This window comes from Elgaria multicarinata, chromosome 14, assembly GCF_023053635.1.
Source record: "Elgaria multicarinata webbii isolate HBS135686 ecotype San Diego chromosome 14, rElgMul1.1.pri, whole genome shotgun sequence".
NCBI lineage: Eukaryota > Metazoa > Chordata > Lepidosauria > Squamata > Anguidae > Elgaria > Elgaria multicarinata.
This window is the reverse complement of record NC_086184.1, coordinates 2,097,641-2,111,621: the sequence shown is the minus strand read 5'-3', so window position 1 is coordinate 2,111,621 and position 13,981 is coordinate 2,097,641. Positions and strand designations below refer to the sequence as shown.

Genomic DNA, 13,981 nt, shown 5'->3' with positions numbered 1-13,981 from the left:
CCAGCTGTCTTGCGCTTGGGGGACGCGAACGTCCTCCCTGACCAACTTGAGTAAACACAGCAGCACGAGCCGGCCTGGCCCTTGGGTGCAGCTGCAGCCAGGGAAGCAGAGCAGGGCTCAACGTGTTGAAAAGACAGGCGAGGAGGAACAGGTCCGTGCCTGCTGGATTCAAGATAGGACCATGCACCTGTGTCTCCAAAACCGGGAGACGGCAACCCCGGGAAAATGCATGCAACAAAAGCTGAACAGATGACCTTCCCCCAGATGGGATTAGGAGCAAGGCAAAGGAGGAGAAGGGGAGATGCAGAAGTTTGACCAAGAGCGGGATGGAAGGGGATAGTTAGAGAAAACCCCTGAGCCTAGACCAGGATTTCACTCAACAGCTGGGTGCTCCTTGGAGGGTGAGATCTAAGTGCTATTGCCTGCCTTCCAGATACTGCCCATCAGGGGAGAGAGGGCCTGTAGCTCAGCCGCAGAGCCCTTGCTTTGCATGCAGAAGGTCTCAGGTTCAATCCCTGGCAACTCCAGGTAGGGTTGGAAAAACTCCTGCCTGAATCACTGGAGAGCTGCTGCCAGCCAGTGTCAACAATACTGGGTCAGCAACGTCAGGATTCTGTATAAGGCAGATTCTCCCCTGGATTGCCATGATAAAATAAAATGTGGCTTGAAAACCTCATCTTAGTGCAGCCATATCTCATTTGAGAAAGTCATTTGGCCTCCAGGGCTTGGAAACCGCTCTCTGTCATCAGGAAACAGCGCTGGGAACGGCCTGGGACCCAGTGGGACATGCCAGCTGTTGGAGAGATGATCCAAGCCACTGAGCCAAAGGCTCAGGCTGGTAGGACTCAGGAGGCCGAGTTCAATGCTTGTGGTGGAGGACACAACTCTGCACACAGCTGGTCGTCTTCCAGCTTTGCTTCCTGATTTAAATACCCCCCCCCCCCCCCGTTTTCCCAAGACTCTCCCAGGGGCCCGTGCCCTCGATTCCGTATCACAATACACACACACACACCTGCTCTAAGGTCACAGAAGCCAGAGACGATGGGTACTTGAACAGGAACTATCCATGCAGGGCGGTGCTGAGTCTTCTTCATGCTCCCGCAGAACTTTGGGGAGGGGGCTGGAGCAAAGGGGAATCAGTGCCCCCACTGCGAAGCTTGTGATTGTTTGCTTAAACTAGGCCTCGTAACAGCAGGACCAAGCAGATGTGCTTCCCTTTCCCGGTGCTGACATTCTACAGAGAGGCATTAAGGTTCAGACAGAAGAACTATATAAAGTTATTACTTCATAGGTGACCCTATGAAAAGGAGGACAGGGCTCCTGTATCTTTAACAGTTGCATAGAAAAGGGAATTTCAGCAGGTGTCATTTGTATATATGGGGAACCTGGTGAAATTCCCTCTTCATCACAACAGTTAAAGCTGCAGGAGCTATACTAGAGTGACCAGATTTAAAAGAGGGCAGGGCTCCTGCAGCTTTAAGTGTTGTGATGAAGATGGAATTTCATCAGGTTCCCCATATATACAAATGACCCCTGCTGAAATTCCCTTTTCAATACAACTGTTAAAGATACAGGAGCCCTGTCCAAATTTTCATAGGGTCACCCTATTCTAGCCAGATTCCTCTTGCTGGAGTTAAGTTGATTCTGCCACTGCCTTAGTCTTTCGTGGGTCTCAGTCCTTTGGTTTGGACAGTGAAAACAGGGAAGTGGCAAAGGCTGCAGTCCAGCTGGGAATACTGGGAGTTGTAGGACTCTTTTTTTCTGTCTGAACATGCATACGGTCGCACACTATTTCTCTCCTTCTCATTTACATCAGAAACCGACTGGAGTCCCGACCTGTTCCAAATCAACTGGGGATGTCCCTCTAAGGAGCCTACAACACACACATCCAGCAACCCAACCTCTGCACCCAACGGCTGGATTTCATTCATTTCTCAGTCTAGCAGCAAGCCAGAGGGCGCTACCTTATAAATTGCCTTTAGGTCATTGAGGGGGGAAAACACTCCCACCCCCAAATCCTGGCTCCATCATGCAACGTGCAGCTCTTGGTTAGTTCCTCCAGTGGTTCATCACGTGCTTTGCTGTTGCAAAAGCCACACCCAATTTCATTCCTTCTCAGGGGCACTGCTAAGCCTGCACCCAGGGACCCCTACACCTCCGTCTCTTCCCCGGGGCCCTGGATCTATTCCAGAGTGCTCACTGGGTTTCTTTTCTCAGCTTAAGTTGTCATGTCAGGGGGGAGTTTCAAGGGGGATTGCAGCTGGTGAGGGAAGGGCAAACTGCCCCATCTCTACCTACTGCAAACCTCCGCCAAATCCGCCTCTGCAGGGCAATTAAGCATAGAGGGGGAAACACCTTTCCATGGTGCCAATAAAAAATTGGGGCCCTGAGTATTTCAAGTGCCTAGCAATGCCTCTGTTCCTTGCCCTTACAAGTGGAAAGAGAAAGGCCGGAGGCCCAGTTACCCCTGGACAGACCTTGGAACATTGAAGGAGGGGGCCTGAATTAGTGGTGCTAGAGATAGCCCATTGTTGCTTCTTCAAACAGCACATAATTCAACTATGGAATTCACTTCCACAAGATGTGGTGACTGGCCACCACTTTGGATGGCTCTACAAGGGGGCTGGATAAATTCAAGGAGGATGAGGCTATCAATGGCTACTAGTCCTGATGGGTCTATGCTACCTACCAGAGGCAGTACACCAGTTGCTGGGGCGCATGGGCGGGAGAGTGCAGTTGGCTACTGTGTGAACAGAATGCTGAACTAGATGGGCCCTTGGTCAAATCCCGCATGGCTTTTCTTGCATTCCTATGGCAGACTGCATGTTCAGGCTTGCTTTGGACGTGTCCTGGTTAAAGTGAACCACGTTCTATATCCCATCAACTCCCTCCCACTCCCCATCAGCTCTGACATCACCATTTTGCATCAAGTGTCCCAGAGATTTGGGCAGGAGCTTCCAGAGGACAAGGGGGCAGCAGCCGCATTCTGCTGCAAAACCAACCAAGAGATTTGTAGCACCTTCAACACGAAGACATTTATTTGTTTATTTATTTGTGGCAAAAGCATCCACCTGGGTGGGCCTGATTCATTCACATATCATCTACGTACTCTGGAATCCATCAAAAGACAATGGGGTCACTGGGCAGGGACTGGACACACAACCCTTTCTGCACATCAGGGCTATCCCTGAGAACCATTGTTATTTTAATACTGTATTGGTTTTATATGCTCTTTTAACTTTGTATTATATTTTCTTTGGTGTTGTTCCCCACCTCGATCCAGAGGAGAGGCGGGTAATAAATTATTATTATTATTATTATTATTATTATTGGTGGGTGGAGCCAAAATACAAAAAAACCCACCAACATCTTTTAGCTTCAGGTTTTTACTGCTACTAACCAAGCCTTAGGGGAGGGTATTTCAACCTTTTTAGGGGGAGGTACAAAAGGCTGGAAAACTATCCAACTATTGGTGATTGTGGAAAGGGGGCATGGCCAAGGGAAGGGGGTGTGACCCTCTGCAGAGTCTCATTGGGTCAGATTGGGACCCAGTAGGGGTTGCGGATTTAGCTTATGAATCTGAAACTCAACACCCCTGCTGCTCAGCTTCCAGCCCCGGTGCATATTCTCAACACACAGAGAGAAAAAATAGGATACTTGTTCTAATGCAGAAAAACACACAGATTTATGTATTTAGATGTCACTAGTTTACATCTTTGTGGTCATGCATCTTGGTCCCCAGATATTGTCATCTTTAATGAGTATTTTAGCTACCGGTCATGGCTCAATGATTTTACAAGTGCAACTCCACAAAATGAAATAACCATTTGATGTGGCTATTCCCAGACATACGGTGAAAACAAATTATAAGTTGCCACCGAACAATCAAAACGTGACGACGGCTTCCATTTTAAGGGGTTTCCATCCAATTGAGGCTGGTTGCTCCGATGTCAGCGAGGCAGTAAATCTGCTCCGGGTTTCAGTCAGAACTCTAAAGAAGCTGGTCAAGGACTTCTTTGGTGTTCTGACTGGTTCCAACTGAAAGGCAGAGCAGATTCACTGGTTCCACCCAAACATTGAAGTAAGGCTTTTCCTGCTTCCTTTCCAGTGTAGTGCACTGGCTAGAGTGTTGGAGTCAGGAGATCCGGGTTCTAGTCTCCACTCGCCCATGGATGCTCACTGGGTGACTTTGGGCCAGTCACAGACTCTCAGCCCAACCTACCTCACAGGGTTCTTGTTGTGAGGATAAAATGGAGAGGAGGAGGAGAATTATGTATGCCGCCTTGGGTTCCTTGGAGGAGAAAAGGCGGGATATAAACGTAATAAATGTTAGTTACATCCCAATTGGAGTACTGTAACATGCTCTACGTGGGGCTGCCTTTAAAGAGTGTTCAGAAACTCCAGCTGGTTCAAAGAGCTGCAGCCAGATTGTTGACCCAGGGCTGGTTATGGGGAGCACACAACTCCCCTGTTAAAACAGCTCCACTGGCTTCCAGCCTGTTTCCGGGCACAATTCAAAGTGCTGGTTATGACCTATAAAGCCCTATATTCCCCCTTATGAGCCTGCCCGTGCTTTGAGATCTTCTGGAGAAGCCCTTCTTTCAGTCCCACCATCTTCACAGGCGCGCTTGGTGGGAACATGGGAGAGGGCCTTCTCGGTGGCTGCTCCGGTGCTCTGGAACTCTCTTCCCGGGGAAGCTAGGCTGGCTCCCTCCTTGTTGGCCTTTCGGAAGCAGGCAAAAACTTGTTTTTCCCAGCAGGCCTTTGGAATATAATCTGGTCCTCCATCTATGTTAAGGACTTGTAAAATTGTTTATGTTTTAACATTGTAATTTTTTATTTATTTTTATATTTTTAATTTTTGTACATTTCCTTTTCCTAGGTTTAAAATGTATATGTTTTAAATTTTGTAAGGCCGCCTTGAGGCCCCGTATTGGGCAAAAGGCGAGATACAAATAAATATAATAATAATAATAATAATAATAATAATAATGAATAAATAAGTTAGCAGCTGCCCCCAGCCTTAATGAAGAGAGGTACTGCTCAACTCACATGCAGATTGTGGCTACTCAGTAAAAATGCTCCCTCCCATGCTAATTAGCGCATGACCAATCTCCGAGCAATGAAAGGATCAGCAATCTAGTGTAGCCCCTCTAACATCTTCTCATGGTAGAGCAGCCTTTTTCCAACCTGATGCCCGTGGGAAATGACGGGCAGCAATGCAGCCCAACACATCTGGACCACACCAGTTTGGGGAAGGCTGCCGTAGGCGGCATTCCAGCGCATAACGTGGCAAGCCCTTTCTACCTGCCTCTTCTTAAACAACAAGCGTCTCTTTCCGCCTTTGCCCAGTGAAAACACTTCTGGGACTGCAGCTTCCGGTGTTGTGTTGATCTGTTTGTAACGTCAGGATTCAATCCCTCCTAACAAAATACCACACTATGCTTCAAAAGCTCTGTAAAGCAAACAGTCCTGCTATTGTCCCAGCCCAGAACACGTACACTGGGGCAATAATTTCCAGCGTTCAGCAGGAACAAATTCAATCACACCCACCCTAACCTGTAGACGTGCAGCCAGAAGAGAGGGACTGGATATATTCAATAGGTACAGTTGGAGGGGATGCAGGTGACAAGGCTTAAAACCATGTGGCCCCAATCCAGAGATCGTGAGTTCTATTCAGTGGTGCATGTGGGCACCCAAACAACCACCCAAGAAAACTACAGGTGATGAGAGCATCGGGGTAGCAAAAGCAAACTCCCTTTTATTCCTTTAGTGATGATGTTGCTATGATTTAAATGAGATTAAAATGCAAAACTGCACATGCTCAGATGCTCTCTCTCTCTTTTTTTTTAATCTAGGGTTGGCAAACGGTTTTGTTCTAACATACCAGGATTGCAGAAGCAGTTATAAAGCATGGAATGGTTGTCAGGGGTGAAGAGAAATGTTATTTGTGTGTGTCACAACTGAAACAATGCATGTGGCCATCTGAAGCCCGCCTTGAGTCCATGGTCTAAAATCATCTAGATGTGAATATCCGAAAAGGGGGTTGGCGTTGGTAGGGCAGGGGTGGCCCGCGTGTTCCAACTTGCACCTCCAAAGCTCAGCAAGAGGGTTTCAGCCGATCAAGGTCAGTCAAAGCCCATCCCATCCCATGCTACTTAAAACCTGCCCATTCATTTCTATGGGACTGGCACAGGAGAATATCCCAGTGATGGGTTGTTCCCATGGCTTTCAACAACACTGGGATGGAAAGAAAATATTTTGCTGGGACTCCATGCAGGTTTGGGAGGTGTGGAAGAAATCTACTCCCTTTGTTCTTTTAATGTCCAGAATTTGAAATTTGTGAACATGCACAAATGCACATGTAGCTCATTTGCTAAGTCTGCAAAGCATCTAATTTTCTAGAGTAGTTCATGCCACAGATGCAGACTCCAGACCCAGGGAAGCACGGCCGGCAACCTACAATTATTTTCTGAGGCTCAGCCCAGAGAACCAGGAAGTAATAATGATGAAGAAAATACATCTGAGTACGGGCAAAGGGAACCCTCCCCCACCCCCCTAGTCGCCATGGATTATGGGGTCAAAAGGGACAAACACCATATAGTTCTGAGCACCGGGACAGTCTGTTGGAGACTGTTGGTGGCTGATGGACCAACATACGAACACGCATCTTAAGCACATTCATTTATGAACTCTGCCAAGTTATTGTTGGAGCGTTTCGTCTTGCTCACACTCTGTTGTGCTTCCCCCTCAGCGCTCCCCCTCCCCCACTTACTCACACACAACTGGTGCCTGATTTCTAACATGAGAGGTACTGGGGATTAAGACTGCCGGGAAGTCACATTTTCTGCCCTGGAAGTCCCGAATCCCAGACTGGGACTGGGAGCTGCTTAGGACCAGACAAGTGTGTGGAGAATATAACAACGTCAGAAGAGGGGTGCTGGATCAGGCCAAAGGCCTTTCTAGTCCAGCGTTCTGTTCCCGCAGTGGCCAAACAGCTGCCCCAAAGAGAAGCCCACCAGTAGAACAGGAGGACAACGGCACCCTCTCACTCCCGTTCCTGAGCCCAGTGCCTTTGATGCCGGAGGTAATATTCTGCATGCTTACTGCCATGGGCACTTCTGGCTTTACATTCATGTGCTCCAGGGCTCAACCTGGGAGCAAATCTAGCTGTGTGAATGCCCCACAACTTCAGCAGCAAACAGCTCCAGACTGCTTGTCCAACTCTTCTTTGACCAGGATAGAGGTGCCATTTCAAAACAAACCCACACCTTAAGCATCTTATTTAAGGGCTCCATTATCACAGAGCCAGGGGAAGACCTCTTTTAGAGAACAACCTCTCTCTGAAAATGAAACTCTCTGGATTCAACTCGGATCACGCAGCTCCTCCAGCAAGCTTGGACCGAGACAGCCTGACCCAGAGGAAAGGGAGGCAGTTGCAAATATTTTGGATGGCATTAACCTGGTGTCCTCCACAGCCGGCTGGGGGATTCTGAGAGTTGAGGTCCGAATCATCTGGAGGGCACAAGGTTGGGGAAACCCGCTATTAAATATGCCAGACTGAGAGGCAGGCCGGGGGCAGGGCGCGGGGGGGGGGGGAGATGTGCCAGGAAGCTGTTCTTCATAAGCCCCAGTGAAATGAAGGGGGCGACTGCCAGAGCAGCGCTGCTGCGCCCGAAGAATAACGTATGAAACCACATCTAGAGGGTCCCACAAAATGCTGACTTGGAGCTGCACCTCACCTTTCTCCTTCCTCGCCTCTCTTGCCCTAACCCCTCCCCATAGGATTTCCCACCTTGAAAGGGCTGGTTTGCCAGATCAGGACACGCAATCCCTTCTAAACTCCTGCCAGAGGAGGAGGAGGAGGGCGGGGTGGGCAAGCTGCAGGTTTAGGTTCATGCCTTCCACTCTTCCCCCAAGGCCGACACTACCACGCCCTTTAATTTTCGTTAGAACCCCCCCCCCAAAAAAAACCTCTGCACCGATCTCGTTTGGGCATTTCGGCCGAAGAGCCCCCCCCCCTCCAGGCAAGCTCTCTGTGGGAGCATCAGCACCAGGCAAACAAAGGCAGCCTTCCACGGGTGTGAGGCTGGCATGGGTCCTCCATTGGCACGGGCGGCGGGGGACTTCCTCTCCGGGCGCTTTCGCTGCCCTGACTTTGGGCAGAGAAGGGAACTTCGGGTCCCTCCTCAGAGGAGGAGGAGGAGACGGCGCTGTTCTCCCCCAGCGAGGGCAAGTCCCCTCTGGCTTCCAAGTCCCTTGGATGGCGAGCGGGCGACTGACTCGACGGGGCGCCGCTTGGTGCCTGGCTTTTGACACCCGAGCAGCTGTCACCTGAACCCCCGCGGTCCTTTAGCAAAGCGCACGAGGGCCGCAGAGGCGAGGGCACGAGAGGTTCCCCCCCCCCCCGCGCGTGCCAAAGACCGGCCAGACCCGGCGCACTGCTGGACCGGCAAACCGAGGCGGCGGACGCGCAGCGCGAGGAGGCAGGAGGCGCCGACGTTCCCGGACGCGTCCGGCTGCGCCCGGGTCGGCTTTCTGCCCCCTCGCAGCCCGTCCAGCCACGCGCGATGCTTTGGCCCAGGGAGCCGCTCGGCCAGCCTTTGCCGGAGGGCGAGGAAGGCTGCGCGGCGCCTCCGGTCCTGGGTGGCCGGAGAGCGCGCCATGCGGAGCCCCCGGCGACCTGCCCGAGCGGGGGGACGGGACACGCGCAAGCCCAGCGCCCCGAGGCTCCGGAGGCCCGCGTCCGGCCGCCTGTTCCTCCGTCTCCCTCTCCCCCCCCCACCCCTCTGTCTTTGTCTGGAAGGGGCAGGATTGCGGGTGGCGGATCTACCCAGGGGTCCCCCCCACGGATGAGATCGGGGCGCGTCCCTCCGCCTTTTTAAGCAGTGGGAAGAATTCAACCTCCCCCCGCGCCCCCTACAAACACTCTGGGCGGCGGCGGCGGCGGGGTGGGGTGGACAAGTGTGACATTCAGAGAGGCCAAGAAATAGGTCGTCTCCCCCCCCGCCCCCCCTTCCCCCAAAAGTCAACATGACAAAGACGCGAGGAAGACTCCGCTGTGGCAAGGGGAGCGGGGATCCCCCCCAATCTACGCCATTTCTAGAAAGGCACGAGATGAGGCGACTTCCACCCCCCTCCACCCCCACCCCCCACATCTCGGTGCAACCCATCCCCGCAGTTCTAAAGCCGGCTTGCTCCGAGAGCACTTACAGTCCTGAGGTCGGTGGCGAGGTGAGGTAATAGTCCCAGGAGAAGCCGAGGAACGCGGCGAGGCGTCGGGCAAGTCCCGGAGAACACAACAAGAGAGGTGGGGGCCAATTAATCCAAAGGGGGGTCCCGCGTCCCAAGAGGCGAAGCGGGGGCGGGCGGCGGCGGCTGCTGGGCTCGGTCCGGAGCGCCCCAAGTCCTGGCGCGGCGCCCCTCGACGGCCCGCGCTGGCCGGCCCTGCCCGGCGGTCCTCGGCGCCGGAGCGCTGCGGCTCTTTCGTCCCGCGCCGCTACGATCCGGGCTCCCTGAGCGCGAAGGCGCGGCGCCGGCGCCGGCGAGAAGCAGCGCGCAGAGGCGGCGCTCGGTCGGCGGGGTCCGCGGCTCGCCGGCTCTTTGGTAAGTGGCGCTGGCTGCGCCCGGCGGCCCGTTCACCTGCTGCCGCTGCTGCCGCTGCTGCCGTCGCCGCCCCCCGCGGGCCCGGGCAGACGCGCCGCCGCCGCAGGACGCGGCATTTCCGTGGCCCCCTCCGGCCCTCCCCGTCGGGGCCCTGCGGGGGCGGCCGGGCGCGCGCGAAGGGCTGCCGGACGCCGGGGGGCCGGGGCGCGCGCGGCTGCGGCCTCTCGCCCTCGCCCTCCTCCTGCGCCTCGTCCTCCTCGTCGCCCTCGGGCTGCCTCCGAGCTACTGCAGCCGCCGGCTCCGGCTCCGGCTCGGCTCGTGCCTGCGCTGGGCCATGTGGCCAGGGCGCCCGCTCGCCCGGGCGCGCCGTCCAGCAACGCGGCGGCGGCGGTGGCGGCGCCTCCTCCTGGCCCGGCGCTTGCCCGAGGGCCGTCCGCCCGCGGGTCGTGGCGAGGCTGGCGCGGATCCGGCTGGCGGGGGCGATCGCTGCTCGCGGAGAGCGGGACGGGGCCGCGCGTCCCCCGCGCTCCAGCGCAGCCCAGCCGGCTCCGGGGAAGGGAAGCCGCCCCTGCCTGCTGCTGCTGCTGCTGCTGCCGCCGCCGCTGCTGCTCCTCCGCCGAGGCGGCCCTCCTGCGCTCAGCGCCTGCTGGGCGGCGGCGGCTGCCTGCGACGCGCGCCGGGCTCCGGGCTTCTCCGGCACATGGCGGGCGGGCGGGCGGGCTGCTCCGGGCGCCTTCTGGGCTGGCCGGAAAGCCGGGCGGGGGCGGAGAGGGGCAGCGGGCGGCGGCCGCCCAGCCCGCCTTGCTGCCTCGGCGGCGGCGGCGGCAACGGCTCCCCCGGGCCGGCTCGGATCGCGCCCAGCCCAGCCCAGCCCAGCCCCGCTCGACGCGCCGCGCCGCGCTGCTCCTGGCTGGCAAGACGCGGCGCCTGCCTGCCTGCTGCCTGCTGCCTGCCTGCCTGCCTGCCTGGCAGCCGCCGCCGCTCGCCTGCTGGAGGGGGCGGCCGGGGCGGGCGGAGGGCTGGCTCAGCGCGGGGCGGGCGCCGCTCCCGGCAGGGGGCGCTCCGCGCCTGCCGCAACGCCGCCCGGCCCACCGGCAGCCCGGCCAGGCCAGCGCGATCCGGCGCCTGCTGCTGCTGCTGCTGCTGCTGGGCCGCTGCTGCTTCGGCCGCCCCGCCGGGGTCCCGCCGCCTCCTCCCGCCTCCACACTCGCGCGCCACCCAGCGCCGCCCTCGCGGAGGGAAGCGCGGCCCCGCGGTTCGGCCCCCACGAGGAGCAGCCGGGGAGATGCCCTGGCCAAGCTCCAGCCCGTGCCCGCCTCCTCGGAAGCCAAGCGCCTTGACTCCCGCGCAAGGGGGTGGGCATGTGACGGGCCACTCCGGCTCCTCCAGAACTTTGGGCCTAAAACTCCCATCGTCCCCAGACAGCATGGAGAATGGGAGTTGGAGTGTAGGGCATCTGGGCAAGCCTGTGTCTATCCTTGGTGCGCCCAAGGTAAAGCGCCCTGAGGAAAGCGCCCAGAGAGGTTCGGCTACGGGGCGGCATAGAAACGTAATAAGTCGGCATCAGCATCTGGAAGACGCCAGGTTGGGGGAGGCGAGTCTAAAGCGACTGGCGGCAACTTTCCAGGCGGGTTTCTTTCCCAGGCCTACCTAGAGAGGCTGTGGACAGCGCCTGGGACCTCCCGCGTGCCGGGGCAGTGCTCTGCCCTTGCATCGCAGCTCTGCCCCTGAGAAAGCTTCGGCCACCCGCACCCTGAGCCACCTCCCCAGCAAGGGATCAGCAGTCGGGACAAGACCATCTTCTCGATTTCTTGAGGCCTCCTGCCCCCAGCCACTGCAGAGGCTTGGAAGGGCAGAGGCCTGGTCCCGGTTGTGTCCTGCGCAGGTCGGAAGCAAGCCTGCAGGATCGAGACCCTTGTCGCGATAGGAGCGGGTTTATCAACCCGTGAGTGTGGGCCGTTCTGCCTCCCCTTTCAAGATGTCTCTTTTCAGCCTAGTCTGAAGGCAGGGCGCAAGGTCAGGCCAAAGAAGGGTGCCGGCTTTCCACCCGCAGAGAGGGAGAGGGCATTTTCTGTGCCTCTCACCACCACCACCACCACCACCAAAGGTAGAAGCAATGCTTTTGTCTGAAAGGCCTGAGCGCAGCCTGTGTCACTTGGCCTACGGAGAGCAGATGGGGGCGGGGGGGGGACGACTCCAAGCAGCAGCAATTGAATGCCGTTTGGCGCTGATGATGGTTTCAGCCTGATACGGCATTTATCTCCATAAGCAAGGAGATGGATAACTTATTCATGGCTCCCTTGCTCAGGAGCTATCAGGTGTTTCCTTGCAAAGAAAGATCTCTTTTCCCGATCCAGGCCTTGCTGTCAGGATCAGAGGGCTGCTGCCACTGCTGGGCCCCTGGCACCAGAAACGTGTGTATGCCGCTGTTATACTTGGCAGGAATTGGGGTTTTGACAGGGGCTGTTGACCGTATGCAGGTCTGTCAATCAATCCCCCCCCTTCAGCAGAAGTCAAAATAGCTAACATTATTGCATGCAAAACGAAATCCCAGGCAGGTGTCAGGAAGACTGTGCACTACAGTATTATTCTCCACCTCCACCCCCCTTCTCAGTGCTGAAAATGCCCTCAGTGCCATTGCCAACTGACCCAAGCCTGGCCTGCTCCTGTGCTTTTAAGCACAAGTTGCTCTTCAGAATGTAGACATTCACTAGGGTGACCCTATGAAAAGGAGGGCAGGGCTCCTGTATCTTTAACAGTTGCATAGAAAAGGGAATTTCAGCAGGTGTCATTTGTATATAAGGGGAACCTGGTGAAATTCCCTCTTCATCACAACAGTTAAAGCTGCAGGTGCCCTGCCCTCTTTTAAATCTGGTCACAGTATAGCTGCAGTATAGCTCCTGCAACTTTAACTGTTGTGATGAAGAGGGAATTTCACCAGGTTCCCCATATATACAAATGACACCTGCAAAAATTCCCTTTTCTATGCAACCTGAAGCTCCCCTAGCAAAAAACAAAAAAGTTTGAAACAAGACCAGGAAAGGAGAATATGCAGCTAGATTTAATGCTTTCAGCCTTCCTCCTTGCACCAAGGATAGACACAGTGGCTTGTGTTTTTCTATGTTTTCTTCATTACGTGAAACATTCCAGCAACATTAACTGGGCTTGGGCTGGTTGCAAATTAGGCAAACCCCCTGGGCAGCAAAATTCCAGGGGTGCCTCCTTCAGCAATATCATTGTCACCTGGGGGCGAGGGGGGCAGGGAGAAAGAGAACCACAGCTTGCATGTTTGGAGTTATGGGATTGCCATCTAATTTAGCAATGTGGAGGTGGCATTTAGTCTAGATTAGTGAATGTGACACGCAGCACTGGATAGTGGACCATGGCTGAGCGGCAGAGCCCTTGCTTTGCATGCAGAAGGCCACAGGTTCAATTCCCAGCATGTCCAGGCGGAAGGATCAGGTCGCAGATGTTGGGAGAGGCTCCTCTGTGCCTGAGACCCCAGGGAGCTCCTGCCAGGCTGAATGGAGGAATCGTCTTGACCTGGCAGAAGGCAGCATCCTATGATAGCGAGTCACTGAAATTTGAAGTGAAAACGAGAAAGCAGCCAGCGTGGGGTGATTTACTACGCCCCTGTTATGCTGCCCTCAGAATAAGATAAAGCGCGAATTCACCTGACCCTCACTGGACTGCTCTTGTGAGCCGGGGTCTTTGGGCTACTCTCCACCACTGCCGCCGCCACCGCTCCCAAGTCTGCACGGCTCTGATACGTCTGCACATGGCCGCATTGGAGAGAGGAGAGGCCTTCTCCGCTATCACTGAGCTAAGAAGCAACCGGCTAGCCTAGCAATCGATATCCTCCGGATACAGAGGTCTCCTGCCTCACTGACAGCAGCTATCGACTGAGGCACACACTCAACAAAAGGGCTTTGTCAAGTGCGGAAGAGAAGTCCCTTCTGATGTGATATTAGCAGAAGGGTCGGCTTTGCCTTGCCCAGGGTCCCAGGCTCACCTGCTCCAGGCGCTGCTGCCGGCTCCAAGCAAGGTGGAAGCCCCTTGTGAGCCGGCAGGCAAAACGGCAACGAAACGGATCGAGATGTGTCTGAGCTGAGGATAATATTGCACGTTTTCTTTTTCCCCGGTTGCCCCCTGAATGTCAGTTTGGGCGGCCCGAGTCTCTCTTCCCTCCCGCTTTATGCACGGCGGCTGTAATTTCAGCCTATCGAAGTCATAATTTACCACTGGGGAAAATCAAGATCTGTCTGAGCTGGTTTTGTTGCGAGAGCTGTGGAGGAATGTAAAACACAAGACATGCCGCTTCGGTTCAATTGCAACTTAACCACAGCTTTTATCTGGGGTGGGGGTGGGGTGTTGC

The 13,981-nt window shown here is 55.5% G+C and overlaps 2 protein-coding genes across 4 annotated transcripts in view; both read right to left on the bottom strand.

Annotated features, from left to right (window-relative positions):
• The window catches only part of CBFA2T3 (CBFA2/RUNX1 partner transcriptional co-repressor 3), a 64,956-nt gene extending 55,635 nt beyond the window's left edge, over window positions 1-9,321 (bottom strand). For 2 of the 3 annotated variants that reach the window (XM_063141251.1, XM_063141252.1), the window contains exon 1: window positions 9,214-9,321. The gene's annotated coding sequence lies outside the window, so the exon portion shown is untranslated. The remainder of the gene's footprint in view (window positions 1-9,213) is intronic. The other variant, XM_063141249.1, reaches the window with a different exon arrangement.
• LOC134408903 (collagen alpha-1(I) chain-like) lies at window positions 8,048-11,034 on the bottom strand. Its single transcript, XM_063141415.1, has 3 exons — window positions 10,593-11,034; window positions 9,504-10,347; window positions 8,048-8,642 (listed from the first exon to the last, which is right to left on the bottom strand). The coding sequence occupies exons 1-3, from the start codon at window positions 11,032-11,034 to the stop codon at window positions 8,048-8,050; spliced, it is 1,881 nt and encodes a 626-aa protein (XP_062997485.1).
• Between the last annotated feature and the right edge of the window lie 2,947 nt (window positions 11,035-13,981).

Bases quoted from the DNA above. Each gene is read 5' to 3' on its own strand.
- LOC134408903 (XM_063141415.1), bottom strand. From the start codon at position 11,034: ATGCTGTCTGGGGACGATGGGAGTTTTAGGCCCAAAGTTCTGGAGGAG. The intron at 10,348-10,592 runs GCGAGCGGCGGC...CTTTCCGGCCAG, and splicing joins CCGGCCGCCCCCTCCAGCAG to CCCAGAAGGCGCCCGGAGCA. The intron at 8,643-9,503 runs GTAGCGGCGCGG...CCGGCCACCCAG, and splicing joins GCGCTCAGGGAGCCCGGATC to GACCGGAGGCGCCGCGCAGC.